At 43.4% G+C, this 18,490-nt stretch overlaps 6 protein-coding genes across 6 annotated transcripts in view; 4 read left to right on the forward strand and 2 right to left on the reverse strand.

Moving 5' to 3' along the window:
• LOC138604899 (histone H2AX-like) overlaps positions 1 to 18,490 on the forward strand; it is a 135,711-nt gene that overhangs the window by 102,767 nt on the left and 14,454 nt on the right. The gene's annotated exons all lie outside the window — the stretch shown is intronic.
• Positions 6,902 to 7,285, reverse strand: LOC138604914 (histone H2A-like). The gene has a single exon (XM_069676951.1). The coding sequence runs from the start codon at positions 7,283 to 7,285 to the stop codon at positions 6,902 to 6,904; it is 384 nt and encodes a 127-aa protein (XP_069533052.1).
• LOC138604908 (histone H3) lies at positions 7,645 to 8,055 on the forward strand. The gene has a single exon (XM_069676946.1). The coding sequence runs from the start codon at positions 7,645 to 7,647 to the stop codon at positions 8,053 to 8,055; it is 411 nt and encodes a 136-aa protein (XP_069533047.1).
• On the forward strand, positions 10,944 to 11,312 carry LOC138604921 (histone H2B 3-like). Its single transcript, XM_069676959.1, has one exon. It carries the CDS (start codon positions 10,944 to 10,946, stop codon positions 11,310 to 11,312), a length of 369 nt encoding a protein of 122 aa, XP_069533060.1.
• On the forward strand, positions 13,363 to 13,674 carry LOC138604928 (histone H4). Its single transcript, XM_069676966.1, has one exon. It carries the CDS (start codon positions 13,363 to 13,365, stop codon positions 13,672 to 13,674), a length of 312 nt encoding a protein of 103 aa, XP_069533067.1.
• LOC138604920 (histone H2B 3-like) lies at positions 14,600 to 14,980 on the reverse strand. Its single transcript, XM_069676958.1, has one exon. The coding sequence runs from the start codon at positions 14,966 to 14,968 to the stop codon at positions 14,600 to 14,602; it is 369 nt and encodes a 122-aa protein (XP_069533059.1). The 5' UTR covers positions 14,969 to 14,980.

The raw sequence follows: 18,490 nt of genomic DNA on the forward strand, positions 1-18,490 counted from the left end.
TGACTTTAGCTGAGGCGCCTGTCTATCTAGAGTTTACCCCTTGCCCTGGAGCTCTCAGCCCAGACAAGGCCACCAACTATCTCTCTAAGACAGAAGGAGCAACAGTAAATCATGCACAACACCCTGGAGAGGAGCAGACAACCTCAGCTGATTATACCATGATTATTGACTCTATAATATTAAAGAAATTTAAACACATGAGCAAACAGGTTAACATAAAAAATCCTTCACAACTCCCCACTTTTTATCATTAACTGATAATTACATTTGAGTATATGAGTATATAAGCCTTCAGCAACATCAGAATGTAAACCCTGTTTCACAGTTTAATTACACTCGTCACACAGAAGGGGAGTAAAAGAATCATGGTAAGAATCATTGTAATATCTGCTGTCCTGTGAGAATTGTCAATACTTACCCATGTGTGATATAATTTCTGTGTCATAGTTGGGGAAAGGGCAAAGGTCAGGTGAGCGGGGGTCATCAGGGAGGTCAGAGTCACTTTGGATCAGTGCTTTAAATGTCAGCTGTTTAGTCAAACTCACGTGTTAGTCTGGTGTGTTTTATTAGTCAGGTCATGTGTGTGCGTCACACTAGTAGTCAGGTTATCAACTCTGGTTGTCTGCTGTTGCATGTCAAACCATAACAAAGGAAAAATGACGATCGATGTTACTAAAGTTAAACAACATCTCCAGGCTGCCGGAATGGTCACCACGGTCGTTGACCAAGGCCAATGATGACATGGAGTTTGGCACGCTGCTGTTGGAGGAGGGCGCTTATTTCACCCCTGCCTCTGACTTTAGGTTCCAACGCAGCTGTAGGGGAGGGTGGCGCTAGGCTCACTTCCCAGTTGTTTTCCTCAGCGTCTCAAATTTTGGCTTTTCAGCCTTTTTATTTCTTTCAGGTTCTCCCCAAAGGGAGAAAGAGGCAATGATATTTCCAAAGGTTCCCCCCTGATGGGAGACAAAACTTGTATATTCCAAAGGTTGTAAATCATTTCCTCAGAGGCTCCCCTGTTGGAGAAGGAGCCAGTTTGCAGTGGCTGGTGTGGACCCAAGTGGCCCTCCCTTGGACTTTGAGAGGGTTGTGTGGTGTTAGGAGGACCTGGAAATGGCCGGTGAAACGCCTTTGCTTCCATTGCTTCCTCCTGAAATCTTTGAGCACCCAGTCACCAGGCTGGGTGTTGTGTTGAGGACCAGTGGCCTGTTTAGGCAGTGCAGCCTTCACTTGGAGGTGAAGGGCTGAAAGGGAAGCTGTTGAGTGTACCCAGTAATATCTGGAAAGGGCTCAGCCCGCGTTTATCTCACATGCGCGTCTGCATGTGAAACAGCACGAGCAGATACATCTTTACCCATATAAGTTCAGCATCCTTAGCTTTAGCATTTAGCTTTAGCTTTAAAGGAACCATTTTCACGCTCTGATGCACCTGCACTCTGTGGCTGATAGGAGCAGTGGTGTTTTAAATCAAACCCCCAAAACTTCAGACATTTCTTTGATGTTAGTTAGTTGGTTAGTAAATTAGTTAGTTAGATACTTTACTAATCCTTTACAGGAAATGTCACTGCTACAGCAGCTTCAATCACAGTCAAGACACCACATGTAACACTGCAACACAATCAGGCACATAAAAATACCAAAATCAGTTTCTAAACAAAACTAAAAATCACAACTGACACATTAAAAGATATTAATATACATTGTGGATGGAGATGGACGCAGATGGCTTGATGAATGAAAGCAGCTTATCTTACCAGGGATCCCCCACCGGGGCATCACTTCCATGAGCAGTGCTTTTGCCACTGCTGTTGAATCCTGTTTGCTGGAGAGGAAAACTTCAACCCATGTACTGAACATGTCCACCATGACCAAACAGCACTTTTTACCTTCACAGACTGAGAGTTCAATGAAATCCATCATCCAATGTTGTCCTGGGCCTGTAGGGGCGGATGACTGTGCTGTGGGACTTTTGGAGCGCCCACTGCTGAGCTGCACAGATAACAGTTTTTGCAGAAATGTTTCGCAACAACAGAAAAACCTTGTGTATACCAGCATGAATTAATGGCAGCACGCATCCCCCTTCACCCACGTGATCTGTTCTGTGAGCCAGGCGCACATACAAAGTGAAAAGAGCACGTGGTAAACCAACCAATTTTGACCAAAGTGTTTTTCAGATTGTGTAGCCATGTGAGTGAAGGCTGTTCGATCAGGTGGAGTGTCAGACAAATGTGAGGATGAGAACATGTTAAATACATCACCAGAGCGGGCTGCTGCCTTTGCAGCTGCGTCCGCTGACGCATTTCCACGAGAAGCAGCATCATCACGTCGTGTGTGTGCTTCACACTTAATTACAGAAACTGCTGAGGGGAGCAAAACAGCATCAAGGAGTGATGAGACCAATAAATGGTTAGAAACAGGTTTACCTGAGGATTTTCAAATCCTCTGTGTCTCCAGAGAGCACCAAAGTCATGCACTATTCCAAATGCGTATCGAGAGTCAGTGTAGATGTTAACAGATTTACCAGCAGCTTGTTTACAGGCTTCTGCGAGGGCGAAGTTCAGCTGCTTGAGCAGTATAGTGCGAGGGTAATTTACCTGATATCAAAACTTCATGTTGTGTAACGACCGCAAACCCTGTTTGATTCTTCCCTTTTTCATCACGTGAGGCAGAGCCATCAACGAAAAACTCGAGGTCAGCATTTGGAATGGGTACATCTTTCAGATCCACTCTGGGAGAGCAAACGTCCTGTAAAACTTGAACACAATCATGTGAGTCATCAGCCTCTCCATCCTCCTCAGTGGGCAGGAGGGAGGCGGGGTTAAGAACAGAACATTTTTCAAACCTGTTGGGCTTCAGGTGTCCACGTGATCTTATCATGGGCAGAGAGTTGTTGTCATGAATCAAAGATGAGAGAGGAGCTTGTTGTTCAGAGTAGTTAGGGATCCATTGTCGGGAATATGACGTCATGCAAAGGAAACTCGTCATTTGTTTGTTTGTTGCCGGTTTGGGAGCTCCGATACAGCCTGAACACGTTTGGGAGAGAGGGATTTGCCCTCTGCTGTGATCACATGTCCCAGATAGGTTTCTTTAGTTTGAGCAAACTGCAGTTTTGTGAGACTTGCTATGTGGCCATTTCCTGCTAGGAACATCAGCAGTGCGAGTGTGTCTTCTTGACAGGCTTCAGCTGAAGGGCTACACACCTTTAGATCGAATGTACTGAATGAGGGTGGAGCCTGATGGAAAAGTTTAGCAAATTTTGAGTCAGCTGTTGATGGAGGTGCGCGTGAGACTCAGAATAAACTTGGACGCAACGTGTCCATGTAGATGTTTTACCTTTAAACGAGAACGCAAACCAGTACTGGCTATCGGGGTGTACTGGGACCGAAACAACAACGCATTAGTGAGGTCGACAACCGAAAAATGAGTAGTGGTGGTACTTACAGCAAGATTGTGTGTGGATTCGGTACCTCGGGAACTCTTAGGTGAACTGCAGCATTTACTGCTTGCAGATCTTGGTTTCTAACTGCACCCTGGTTTCTAACTTTCTTTACAGGAGAGATAGGAGTCCTGACTGGAGATGTTTCACAAAGTATAATGATCCCTCTTTTAAAGGGACTCAAAAAGTGGCATAGTGCCGTTAACTGCTTCTTATTTTACTTCTTTATTTATTTATTTCAGAGCATATTGTTTTGAACAACACCTGTAGTCTGATTTTGGTTGAATGATTAAAGGTTCTGAATTCTTCATGAGACCTACATCATATTTATGTTGGGCCCAGAGACACTCTGGGACTGTCGACAGATAAGGTGGAATTTCAGGTGAAGCCATGGTTACATAGGCATCAGTAAGCAAACCACGTGGTGTGTCCTCAACTAATTGGACATTTCTTTGCACATGTACAGCTGTTGTCAGTCTTGTATGATATACATCACCTTGCGCGCTGTATTCTCTTAGGATCCTCGGTGGCAAACAAAGTCATGACAAGCGGCCCTCTAACGAACCCAGTGTCCCAGTTCCTGACTATACTACTGAAAGCATGTCCCAGGGAGCATTGCTCTGTGGAGACGTTAAAACTGGTTCAAAAGTGACGTTTATTCACCGACTATTTAAAGACGTTGATTAAATGTTTATGTTAAGAAATCTGCTTCTGTCACAAGATCACACATTCACACACAGATTAAGAGCAACTTTCACGTCGTATTTCATTTAGCAGCTAAAAGAAGTGAGCAGTGCATCACAGTCAACAGTTAGCTTCGTTCTCACAAGAGCTGCATTCAAGTCCAACACTCGCCTCCAACGCCCTCTGAGGCCTCTTCTGACTCGCCTTCCCGCCAGCATCCAGCAGTCGTTCTGCCTTCACAGTCAGAGCTGCACAGCCGAAGTTTCTGCACATGCTCAGTCTTCTTTCTTCTTTCAAACTGCCCCCGTAACAGATGGCATCCGTCCACGTGATGATTACACTGACATTGACAGTCAGTATTGTGACCAAACAGTGACCAAGACCTTTAATGTACAAGGACACGCTGCTTCACCAATAATATTGTCGGTGTTTAACAATGATGATAACATCTTTAGTGCTGTACATGAATAGAAGAGAGTGAATGTAAAAACAATACAGAAACGCAAACAGTCAAAAATAAGCCGTAAGATTTCAGATCTAATGAGTGTTTGTGTTTTACGTATACTGGGTCTCATTCATGAAACGTGAGCAGAACGAATTTGTGTGTAAACTGTTCGCAGACGGAAATTTACGTGCATCTCCGCATTCGTCAATATTTTAGTAGCTCCGATCTTTTCGTAGCTACTAACAAAATCTACACATGCTGCTGACCACGCGTAGTGCTTGTGTAAATTTAAGAATGCACATAAATAATGCTGGTCACTATTGGAAATTACAATTTTAATTCATATTGCGCTCTGTTATGTACACAATACGCAGATGCCTTTGAAACACGTGATATAGCCTAAACATGACAAACGATTAAAAATACAACACATTTAGTTCAACATGAAACGAAATTGGTTGTTTCAGTAGGCTACATCAGTTCATTTTAATGTCATGCTCTTGAAAATGTATACTAATAGGCTATATTTAATTATCAGAACCAAAGAGAGCAGCTTGATTATCTTGTTTCAAGTGTTTTCCCAGGATAACCACAGACATCACACAATACTGACAAGATAACACTTTATTTTTGAGGGCGCAAACGTGCCTCGCAGATTCCCTTCAAGCTGGTGTTCATTTCTTGGAGGGATGTGTTAATTTGGTTAACTGCTGTAAGTAAAGCCTCTTGATTCCTCAGGACCTCATCCGTAAGGACAGCCGGATCACCTCTTCGGCCTCGGTACCTGGGTGCAGCAGGAGCAGCAGGGGCAGAAGGTGGTGGAGCCACATCATGGGAGGAGCACTCGCCAGCTACAAAATTATTTGAGACAACACGTTTTTTTTTTTGTGGCTCTTTGATCATTTGTAAGAAACCTTTAATAATCTGATTTGATTTGTTTAATTTACGTTGGCTGCAGACTGACTTATTTGGAGCTGTATGAAACAGAGCTTTAGGCTGTTAAGATTCAAATAATTTGAATATGATGCCTCTTATATTAATTGGTTTAAAAAATGGGAAAAAATACAACTGTCTGGTATCGTTCATTATTTTTTTTAATACAGCAGTGTTGGGGGAGACTCTGATTAAATATATTACACCCTAAGGCCCTGTGATATACAAGGAGCCTCATTCACCTCCATTAGACTTTAAAAACAACATAGAATAAAAACGGTGACGCAGACTCGCAGCGCTGAGAGGGAGAGAGCACCTGCTCAGAGGGAGGGAGGGAGCGGGTCATCGCGGACTGAAGTGATATAAAAGTTTGATCATGAAGCCTGATAATCATCTACAGCTCTGTGTAAAATATATGTAGTACACAGCAGACAGGCAGACAGATCTGAACACAGGTCCACGTTATTAAACGTCTGTGCTACAAACTATGATGAACTGATCGCAGGTTACAGCTCCTGCTCGTGTCATTCCAGCATGTGGAGAGACGGACTTTATTTTTTATAATTGTGTGCGGAAAATAAAGACAGAACGCGACCTTATTGTGGCAACAAATCAAGATCAGTCATTGTTATTGATTGTTAAATTGTAAAGAGCTATTATGGTCCAACCTTATCTGGCCCGTTTTAGCTGACCTCACCACTCCCCTTGGTGTTGATGGGTCATTAGGCTCACATGATCCTGAGTGTGAGTCTTTCAGCTGAACGAGATCCGAAGATCCGGGTCACTGAAGTGAACGAGAGCTGCCATCTCGAACACAAACCCTTTACCAGGTAGCTTAATCACACACTCCACGTTTTGTCTCTCCAAACAAAATATTTTCACACTACATGTGCTCTTTAACAGTTTCATATACAAATGAACATAAAATAGATTTCCCTCCAATCTCATCCAGTCTGCTGCTTACAGCTTTAATAACTGCAGCAGAAGTTGCATATTAGACTCCAGATAAACTGGTTGTATATATTAAAACAATAGCAAGGCTGGCGGGAGACATTACACTCGTTTTACTTGAACCTCAAACATTTACAATTTAGAAGTTACTTCAAAACATACACATGCGTACTACACAGTTTTTAACGTGACAGATGCCTTACTAGATGGTTTATTAACGTGAGCCTTATAAAGAGACAAAGTAACGAAAATAAAATACACACTCCCTGTGCGTGGAGCTAGCTTACATTGCTTTAGCTAATTGCTTTAGCCTTATCATTTCGACACAGTTATAAACAAGAATGTGACCACACATTTGCTGAGCGTCACAACTACAACAGAAACTCTGCTCTTTATTGTCGGTGTGTGTGGCTCTTAAAAGAGCCGTTGTGTGTTGTAAAGTCGGTTGTGGGTCTCTACTTCTTGGCGGCCTTCTCGGTCTTCTTGGGCAGCAGGACAGCCTGGATGTTGGGCAGCACGCCGCCCTGAGCGATGGTCACTCCGCCCAGCAGCTTGTTGAGCTCCTCGTCGTTGCGGACAGCCAGCTGCAGGTGACGGGGGATGATACGGGTCTTCTTGTTGTCGCGGGCAGCGTTTCCGGCCAACTCCAGGATCTCAGCGGTCAGGTACTCCAGCACAGCCGCCAGGTAGACGGGGGCACCGGCACCCACACGCTGGGCATAGTTACCTTTGCGCAGCAGCCTGTGAACACGGCCGACTGGGAACTGGAGCCCGGCACGGGATGAGCGGGTCTTTGCCTTAGCTCTGGCTTTTCCGCCGGTTTTGCCTCTTCCACTCATGGTTCAGTCTGTTTGCTAGGGTCGGGACTCAGAGAAATGTTGCCTCCGACGGACAAAACCCTCCCTTATAAGTCGCGGAGCGCGGGAGGGTTCCTGCCGGACCAACCAGAAGAGAGGCATCGAGCGGAGCAGAGAGGGGGGTCTCGCGCCCAGTTTCGGTACATTTTTCCGCCAATAAGCGGCGGGGATTGAGGCGGTGAGTCGCTCCTCCAGGCGGGGCTGAGCTCCACCAGCAGCCCATCACCAATCAGGGGCTGCAGGTCTGAACCAGCGTCACCCTTTCGCCGCTCCTCCAGTTTAAGAGCAGCGCGTCTCCTCTCTCTGCTACACTTTTCTTCTGTTTAGAGAAAGAAGAGACGATGGCAAGAACCAAGCAGACCGCTCGTAAATCCACCGGAGGCAAAGCCCCCAGGAAGCAGCTGGCCACCAAGGCTGCTCGTAAGAGCGCCCCGGCCACCGGCGGCGTGAAGAAGCCTCATCGTTACAGGCCCGGTACCGTGGCTCTGAGAGAGATCCGTCGCTACCAGAAATCCACGGAGCTGCTGATCCGCAAGCTGCCCTTCCAGCGTCTGGTCAGAGAGATCGCTCAGGACTTCAAGACCGACCTGCGCTTCCAGAGCTCCGCTGTCATGGCTCTGCAGGAGTCCAGCGAGGCTTACCTGGTCGGCCTGTTTGAGGACACCAACCTGTGCGCCATCCACGCCAAGAGGGTCACCATCATGCCCAAAGACATCCAGCTGGCCCGCCGCATCCGCGGAGAGCGTGCATAAACTGTCTGCTGCACGAACCACAACGGCTCTTTTAAGAGCCACCTCACTCTGACTCAAGAGATCATTCCTCTGCTGCGTGTGTTCAACATTTCAGCACTTTTATCAATTTAAACTGCACTTTAAACAGTATTTTAATATCACTACTGAATATTTAAGTTAACAGCCTTCATGGAGTCAGTTCATGCACGATGGCCTACCCTGACTGGGCACAACACATGGAAGAGTTTATACCATATGTTTGTTGTAAGTGCAGGCTGTGCTCGTATTCAGGGCTAATGTCTCAGTGATTCTCCGGGTTGGCTGCCCTATTTTTATTAAGACTTTGTCAACACATGCATACAGAAAGCAGACGTCTAATTTACAACAAGAGTCCGTCTGGTTTGTTATCATAATAAAGGGAAGCTCATGAAGAAGTCCTGGATCAGTGACATGTAGGCTGTTTAAGGCAGAGTTGAAATACTACAAAGGAGGAAACATTGTGAGGATAAACAATCAGACTGACTGAGTTACTGTTGTCTTTAAGAAAAAAACACGAACAGATATTTTTTAGGAAAAATAAATGTGATATATTTTGCAGCAGTGGTTCTTACAGGGTTAAGAGTAAGTGTTAGCGAACATTTTTTTTAGGATAGATATGATTATGATATGATATATTATTATATATGTATGACTCTATCTAGAATAATTAAGGTTTAATAACGTTGTAGAAAGATAATACCTACAGGCAGTAGCTGATTTTCAGGGCTCGTTCGGGGTACCTAAAGTTAAATCTAACCGCTAACCCAAACCTCCACGTTATAGCACAACTATTTTCCTTCTGTAGTCATGTCTCCCCCAAAACACTTTGTTGTTGAGTTGGCTCAATAGTGACACAGACACAACTGAATGGTCAGGATTATTATAGGACGATTACAGGCAGTGTGCTTCTGATTATCTTGCTCTTCTGCAACTGTTCACATTACGTGAAACTTAATCATAAGGGTGACACTACTTTGGACCATAACTGTTTCACTGTAGTAGTATAATAATAATAATAATAATAATAATAATAATAATAATAATAATAATAATAATAATGATGATGTGTGAATGATAATAAAGCATGTATTTAGTGAATTGTATATAACATTATGAATAAAGATTGAATTGACAGAAGGACAGGATTGAGAGAAAAGGCACAATTATTAATCCCTCTGCAACTTCAGCACCAAGGACAGAGGCATGGATTTGACCAATCAATCCATTTCCTGTTAATTTATTGACAAAATATTGCAAATAATGTTTTGATATAAAGCAGGTCTGTAAGGAGGAGGATCGGGGCCAGACGATAAGTTCTGAATTTAAACTCAGGTTTCTTAAAGACAAAAAAGCAAGTCAGGAAATACAAAATAAGAATAGATGAAATAAATCAAATCAAATAAGAGATATATACAGCTGTTATACAAGTAGGAGTAAGTGACGAGTTAAAGTGGCAGTTATAGGATACAGTGACATGAATGGGTAATAGCAGCAACATTTTAGCAGTATGAGATAATACAGTATGATATGAGGAATATTTTAACGAAGCGTTCGGGACCGAAACATCTCTGATATAAAGCTCGATTGATCAGGAGAGTTGTAAAAGGATTTTGTCCTGGATTGTAAACACTCTAGAATGAAGAGAAGTGTTTATCATAAAGCCCAAGAAGCCCACATCACCTTTATACAAGAGACTCACTTGTTTGATTCAGATGCTGACAGGTTGATGAGAGACTCGCTCCGTCAGATAGATCCTAAATCATTCTCTGGTTAAACACGGAGTCATCTTTGTCTCGTCATGAACCAGCCACAACACGAGGAAGCACTAATGACATGTCTGGAGGCCTAAATTAATGTAACTCAAATTAATGTTTGTCATATTTATGTTTCAAATGTGGAACATTCAAGCATGTCTCATCTAGTCAGTAGGGAGCATAGTAAAGGGACATACAACAATAGCTTGATCCACCTTCTCTTATAATGTACCTAAAGACAGAACGGTGACCGAAGTCTCGACTAGTCCAGGCGAGTCTAGTACAAGGACTGAAACAAACAGACAAAAGAAAGAATTTTCTCCATTTCAGGAGCCAGAATTCAAAAGTTTTATAGACAAAGACCTCAACATTTTTATTAGAGAACAAAGAAACAATGAAATGAGTTGGGTCAGTCTAAGGCCGACATGATGGGGAAACATTAGCCTGCTTCAATAGGAAAAAGGGATCAAACACAAAGGGTTAAAACCTTGAATCTTAAGTAAGAGAATGAAATCAAAGAAAACTTTCCATTAAAAATGATTTCGGCAAATGTCAGAAGTGAACTGAAGTTTGTTCTTTCTAAATGTTAGCTAAATCTGGTGCAATCGTAAGTTGTCTCTAATATCGTTCACTATCCTGCTCCTCACTCGCTAGTTTGGGAGTTCAGAGGAGAAGACCAAAGAGCTCTTCAACAAATACAAACACGTCCGGACATTTCCCGGCTTATTTTCTCGGTGCTGTTAATCATCACTGCTGTTTGTTTGTTTGTTTGTTTGTTTGTTTGTTTGTTTGTTTGTTTGTTTGTTTGTTTGTTTCAGCGCGATGCAGGGTGCTGTGTTGAGCTTGATGAGTGACCATCAGGCATCACTACACTGGGGATTATTATATTGACTGAAGACTTTGACAGACATGCAAAATAATAAACTCACTGTACGGTGGGCGGGAAATGATTTCGGACACAGCCTCCTCTCCCCCTCTGGGTGCTCAGACTGAGCTCACACATCTCAGCCAATCCTGCGAGAGCGAGAGCACGAGCTTATTTGCATCAGGCACATACATAAAGAGCGCCCCGAGACTGATGACTCTATCAGTTCCAGTGAACTACACCACGCAAACATGCCAGAAACAGTTAAGGCGCCCAAGAAGGGCTCAAAGAAAGCCGTGTCGAAGGCCACCAAGACCGGCAAGAAGAGGAGAAAGACCAGGAGGGAGAGCTACGCCATCTACGTGTACAAGGTCCTGAAGCAGGTCCACCCCGACACCGGGATTTCCTCTAAGGCCATGGGCATCATGAACTCCTTTGTGAGCGACATCTTTGAGCGCATCGCCGGTGAGGCCTCCCGTCTGGCTCACTACAACAAGCGCTCCACCATCACCTCCAGGGAGATCCAGACCGCCGTCCGCCTGCTGCTGCCCGGCGAGCTGGCCAAGCACGCCGTGTCTGAGGGAACAAAGGCGGTGACCAAGTACACCAGCTCCAAGTAAACCCGCTGATATCAGCTACATCCCAACGGTCCTTTTCAGGACCACCCACTAGTTCCACTATGAGCTATCATTCTATCGCTTACGTATTTCCTGGTGCAATTTGGATACAGTGATAAATTTAATGTCAAAAGTGATGCTCGAGCTGGGCTTCAGCCCTGTCTGTCCTGTACGTGAGTTTTACCTTCATAAAGGCCACAAAAAATGTGACTGTTCGTTTCATAAATGTCATGTAGATTTATTATACAGGAACGATGAAGGTTAGTGTGCAGACACTAATAATAATGAGGCCTGTAAACACGCATTAATCACAGTTCACTTTACCTGCCTGCCATGCTGTCCGTTGTTCTTTATGTATTTACGTTGATTAATGTAAAGCTTATAATGCAAGATGTCATAGTACCTAAACTTGGTTGGTAAGTTAAGCCTCCTAGTTTGTTATACTCCGTATTCAAAGCTGCACCATTCCTATAAAGTAAAAAAAAAAGAAGAAAACACACACACACACACACACACACACACACACACACACACACACACACACACACACACACACACACACACACACACACAGAGAGAGAGAAAACACGATACAAACTAAACTTAAACAGGGTTCATAAAAACCACAAGCAATCTGAATATGTTCGCCTCATAAATTTTTTATATATGTGTAACTCGGACAGAACATACATTACATGCATGAATCACCTGGCTGTTTGCCATATCCTGGGGTAGCTCCGGGTTGTTTCACAGGTTTGGTCTGAACAAAACAAGTTACTTTAGAAACGAGACCTTAATTAACATATGGCGACAGAAGGCTCTTTATTGCGGTTCCTGCTGAAATTTGCTTTCAATAAATTGTCGTAAGTCTCATGTAGGCCATGAGTAGGCCTACATCATGTTAGTGAACATGAGCGTCTCATACGGTTGTTTTCGCCATATGTGAATTAAGGTCCCGTTTCTAATGTAAATAAAGTAACTTGTTTTGTTTACAGGACCCACAGGGGAAACTCTGCTACTCCAATAAAAGTGCTGATAATGTAAAATGTGTCTTTATCATTATTAAGCGTTCTGTAGTGACATTCAGAATCGTGAGCATTTAGTCAGTGGACGGTCCTGTGCTGTTACGTTTGTCCAAGTCATCTGTAAGTTACTTTAGTGTTAGCGATGAAAAGAATTCCCCTCACATGAATCTTAATGTACTTGACTCTGTGCATGGACTTAATACTACTGTACTAAAGCACGATACATTGATGCTGTGTTTAGACTGACTTCATCATCAGGAAGTTTACTGTCTCTTTTGACTCAGTGTACAGTGTGCATCTCATATTCTCTTGACGACAACAACAACAACAACAACAACAACAACAACAACAACAACAACAACAACAACAACAACAACAACAACAACAACAACAACAACACAAAGGCTCTTTTAAGAGCCGCACACTGAATCCATAAGAGCTGATTTCCACGTTTTAAAACAAAAGACATTTCTCACTGCTATCTAAAATTATAAGAGGCACGAAAATGAGGTGAAGTGAGCCTCATTATCAAAACATACATCTGCCAACTTTTCTGAATTTAATTAAAGTTTTCTCGAGTCAAAAAACGGGCAACTCAAGGTCCTCTTCAGTGCTTTTACTTGATCTCACATCTTTGTAACTTTAACTTTATGTAAGAAAGAAGTGTTAAAATGATTGAATGTCAAACTTGTTTTTCTTAAACTGCTGTTATGAAACTTTTACTGAAGTCAAATATCTAAAGACTTCTTCCATCACTGGACGATGTGGAGCTCAGTCACTTTGACAGGAGACATGCTGTCCCTGATTCAAGCTGCTGGTCAGCGGGGGCGCTAATGCTCTGAAGAGAGAATCAGCGACTGTCATGAAGAGAAGAAGAAGAAGAAGAAGAAGAAGAAGAAGAAGAAGAAGAAGAAGAAGAAGAAGAAGAAGAGGCGGACCATGTCTTCTATTAGGTCCTCAGACAAGATATATGTAGCTGTGACTCGTTCAGAGAGACCCATTCGACTTTTAACTATCAACCAGTGACAATGAGTGGAAGAGGAAAGGGCGGCAAAGGACTCGGTAAAGGAGGCGCTAAGCGTCACCGTAAAGTCCTCCGTGATAACATCCAGGGAATCACCAAGCCCGCTATCCGCCGTCTGGCTCGCCGTGGTGGAGTGAAGCGCATCTCCGGTCTGATCTACGAGGAGACCCGCGGTGTGTTGAAGGTGTTCCTGGAGAACGTCATCCGTGATGCCGTCACCTACACCGAGCACGCCAAGAGAAAGACCGTGACCGCCATGGATGTGGTGTACGCTCTGAAGAGACAGGGACGCACTCTGTACGGCTTCGGAGGTTAAACATTCACTGTCCTACAACAACACAAAGGCTCTTTTAAGAGCCACACACTCGATCAACAAGAGCTGACTTTCCAGTGTCTTTTCCACGAATCTCTAATCGCCATGATTGAGGAAATGGGCCAACTTTTTAAGCACAATTGGCAAAACAAACTGCTGTTTAGTCATTTCTGTGTGACTGTAAAACAATGAGCGGGAAACTTGAACAGACTGCTGCGAGAGAAAGCTAAGGCAAAAAGCAGTCATTCTGTATATTTAAGCGGATCATGATTCTTGAAAGACATTGTTCTAATATTAGAAACACCAGAGCGTTTAGAAGAATAAAATATGTTCGCCACGGTTGAGGGTACAGGTTATTTCTTTCCAGTCTGAAGTGTAGCCTAATTCCTTGTTGTGGGAAGAGATGCATAGCGCATATACTGAGGACCTAGATGAAGGATAAAAATGCTTAGGACTATTACAATCTAAAAAGGCAGATGTCCCTATTCACATTCCCAGTGAGTATTTCAGTTGAACAGATGTTCAAAACTATGGGTCGCCGATTGTGAAGTGTTTCTCACTGAGATTTCCAGAAACATTGAGCTCCAAACACATTTTTTTCAAGTCAACATTTACAGCTATATGAATTTATTTTCTTTTAAAAATATATAAATGAGCACTTTGACTGCTACAATTGAAATACTGTCTGAATATTATATCTTAATGTTGAACATTTAGTACCTACGTGTTAAATGAGCTTTGATTATCTAGATGTGAGCCATACTGTAATTTTTCATCGGTGCACGACGGAATTTCATACAACGTAATTGCAGACACACCGTGTTACCCACAGTCACATCACGAACACAAAACAACTGAACAATCACGCTTCAGTTCTAGTGGGTGGCTCTTAAAAGAGCCGTTGTGTTTAGATTAACAGTAGAGCCGTTTACTTGGAGCTGGTGTACTTGGTCACCGCCTTGGTTCCCTCAGACACGGCGTGCTTGGCCAGCTCGCCGGGCAGCAGCAGGCGGACGGCGGTCTGGATCTCCCTGGAGGTGATGGTGGAGCGCTTGTTGTAGTGAGCCAGACGGGAGGCCTCACCGGCGATGCGCTCAAAGATGTCGCTCACAAAGGAGTTCATGATGCCCATGGCCTTAGAGGAAATCCCGGTGTCGGGGTGGACCTGCTTCAGGACCTTGTACACGTAGATGGCGTAGCTCTCCCTCCTGGTCTTTCTCCTTTTCTTGCCGGTCTTGGTGGCCTTCGACACGGCTTTCTTTGAGCCCTTCTTGGGCGCCTTGACTGTTTCCGGCATGTTTGCGTGGTGTAGTTCACTGGAACTGGTAGAGTCAACAGTCTCGGGGCGCTCTCTATGTATGTGCCTGATGCAAATAAGCTCGTGCTCTCGCTCTCGCAGGATTGGCTGAGATGTGTGAGCTCAGTCTGAGCACCCAGAGGGGGAGAGGAGGCTGTGTCCGAAATCATTTCCCGCCCACCGTACAGTGAGTTTATTATTTTGCATGTCTGTCAAAGTCTTCAGTCAATATAATAATCCCCAGTGTAGTGATGCCTGATGGTCACTCATCAAGCTCAACACAGCACCCTGCATCGCGCTGAAACAAACAAACAAACAAACAAACAAACAAACAAACAAACAAACAAACAAACAAACAAACAAACAGCAGTGATGATTAACAGCACCGAGAAAATAAGCCGGGAAATGTCCGGACGTGTTTGTATTTGTTGAAGAGCTCTTTGGTCTTCTCCTCTGAACTCCCAAACTAGCGAGTGAGGAGCAGGATAGTGAACGATATTAGAGACAACTTACGATTGCACCAGATTTAGCTAACATTTAGAAAGAACAAACTTCAGTTCACTTCTGACATTTGCCGAAATCATTTTTAATGGAAAGTTTTCCTTGAGACAAACAAAACAAAAGAGGCTAATTATCTTCTCATGCCAAGCTTTTATATTTCAACATGTCGGGGATGTCATGTCACTTATTTAAAGCTAAAGTTTTGTGTCTTTACTGTGATCCAAATGTGACATTTCATCATTTGGTACTTGAAGATAACTTTTCTATAAAAGGCCGAGTCTCGCTCTCAGTGACGATCCTGCCTGCTGATTTGATCAAACATTTAGAAAGAACAAACTTCAGTTCACTTCTGACATTTGCTGAAATCATTGTCAATTGAAAGTTTTCTTTTATATAATTGTCTAAGCTGAGGTCGTGGTTCGGCTGAAATATACCGGCGACGGGGATCCTCCAAACCGTGACTATGTTGGTGAAGAATTACTCTTTCAGTCATGCTGGATAAACACCTTTGATGTAAACTCTTTCATTGCTCTCCCAAACAAGAGAGACTTTGAACTGTGTTTCCTTCAGGAAGCTCCGCGTCGCCGCTTCTTGGAGGTTCAAGCCTCCAAAAACTACGAACCAAATGGAAAGATTGGACTATTGAATCATCCATTCAACTGGATATTAACACGTTGATTGTAAAATTCTGGACCGGCAGAATCCCTGACCACCACGTCGAACTGTACCTGCACAGATACTGCGAACTTCTGCGAAAGCATCCTGAGGTCCTACCATCCTCCAAGCAGCAGAGGAAGCAGCGGCCTGAGCCCCTGCCAGCTTCCCTGCCGCTGCCCCCAGCTCCACCTCCTGATGACCTCTCCTTGTCTCCAGGTGAGGGTTGTTTAACAATTGATAGCGATGCTGATGACGTTTACAGTATTGCAGAGAGTGTTGAAGATGAAAATGAAAACATACATTATGAAAGTGCAAGTGAAACCCCGAGCTCTGACGTCAGCTCTGAAAAGTTAACAGCTGGCCAGAGAGCCAGCACCCCACGTCCTCCTCCATACGATTCAGAGTCCAACCTATCTGACTCCAACTCTGGATCGTTCTCTCCGACACCTGGATTTCCTGTCCCTGACACACAAAGTGAGACTCCCTTTGAAATGGTTAAAAAAGAAGAAGAAAAAAAGAAACCCGCTCAGTCGCAATATGACAGAGAAGCAAAACGTCTCAATGATAACTGTTCTCCATAGCTGTGTCACCACTTATGTCTCATTATAAGCTTCCTAAAAATCGCTACCTGGAATGCTCGGGGTGTTCAGTCAGCTGGAAACTGATTGCCAACCAGAAGACTCTAAAGGATTTTATATAATCGGACTTGATCAAAGGAAAGCCTTCGACTACATCTCCAGAGATTATCTCTGGGCTGTCATGAGAGCGTATGGTTTTCCAGACGCTTTCATAAATATGGTTAAATGTCTGTATGTTAAATCAAGTGTGTGTATTAATGTTAACGGTGTTTTAACAGAAACGTTTCAAGTAGAGAGAGGTGTGAAGCAGGGCTGTCCCTTGAGCGCCGCCCTTTACATCTTGGCTATCTGTCCTTTAATAAACAAGATGAATAATGACAGCCTTTTAACTGGCTCCAGGGTAGGACACATGCACAAGGTCACAGCCATGGCTTACACAGATGACATCACAGTCATCATAAAAAATCAACAGGAAATGGATGTTTTAACTAATCATTTAAACTTGTATGAACAGGCCTCAGGTGCCAAATGAAATCAGGATAAGACAGAAGGAGTTTGGATCGGCTCAGATGAAGACGTACAAAACATAAATATTAAAGTTAAACAAGAGATTAAAATACTTGGTCTTACCTTCTGTAACAGAGAATGTAGTGAAAGAAACTGGGAGAATAAAGTGTGTGTGGTGAAAGAAGAAGTAAAGAAGTGGGAGAACAAAAGTACTAATTACAAAACAAGAATTCATCTTGTTAAAACGTTCATCTTATCCAAACTCCTTTTCCTGGCCAACATTTTTCCTCCTTCTCACAAAATGATCATTCGACTAAACAAACAGTGTAAATATGGTATGGGGAACCACCAGAGAAGTCACTAAAAGAGCTTTGTTATTTAAACGTAAAAAACAAGGAGGTTTAGGAGCTGTTGATTTGGGACTTATGTTAAATATTGCCTTTGTTAAAAACGTATCAGCTGCCATCTGAAGAAATGCTCTCTGGGTTGGTGATCGCTCCTTGTGGCAGAAGAGAAGGGGCAGATCAAGAAGTGGCCCCTTCTACAAGCTGCTGCACGGAGATTTTACATCTGATCACCAACACTTACAGATCAGTTGGAGTGGTACACCCAGTAAAAATATATTTAATATTATAAATAATTATAAATATGGGGGGTTGATAGGGTATAAAAATATAACTGATAATAATTACACTGAGGTGATAAAAATCTTCAAAAATAAAAATATATCAGAGAGCATTAGAGATGCACGCTGGCTCATTTCTGTTGGCAGACTTCCTGTGAGAGCTGTGGTATCTTGGAGCTGCTATTGTCACGTGTTCTGAATTCCAGGAAAGGACTACCACGATTCAGTAAACACATCTATTTATTGAAATTGCTGAGAAAATTGATGCTTGTACAAGGACCTTTTCTGTTTGGCTCGCTGCAGTCTGCACGCAGTTATCTGCACTCAGCCGCCCAAAAAAGGATGCCCTTTCCTAATACATTGGTAAGTTATATACTCTGTGTGTGATGCATGTGATGCAAATTAGCCTTAGCAACTAAGCTTCAATCATTGGTTAAAGCTGATGGAAGGAAGCAACGGTTTAGACTTCCGCTCCCTCGTCGTTGGTCGTCCTTGCCCCTTGGCACACGATCCATCCAACCAGAAGGGTCCTCGAGCTGTAAGAAGACCCTCTCTACCTGCATCTACACTCATCTGTCGCAAACTCCTTGACCTTCAAAGATGTAACTTCTCTCATTGCCTGCTCTGTCTTTGTCTCCCTAATAAGAAGCTGTC

This window comes from Semicossyphus pulcher, unplaced genomic scaffold, assembly GCF_022749685.1.
Source record: "Semicossyphus pulcher isolate SPU_LCO1_2020_fin unplaced genomic scaffold, fSemPul1.0.p SCAF_27, whole genome shotgun sequence".
In the NCBI taxonomy this organism is placed as follows: domain Eukaryota; kingdom Metazoa; phylum Chordata; class Actinopteri; order Labriformes; family Labridae; genus Semicossyphus; species Semicossyphus pulcher.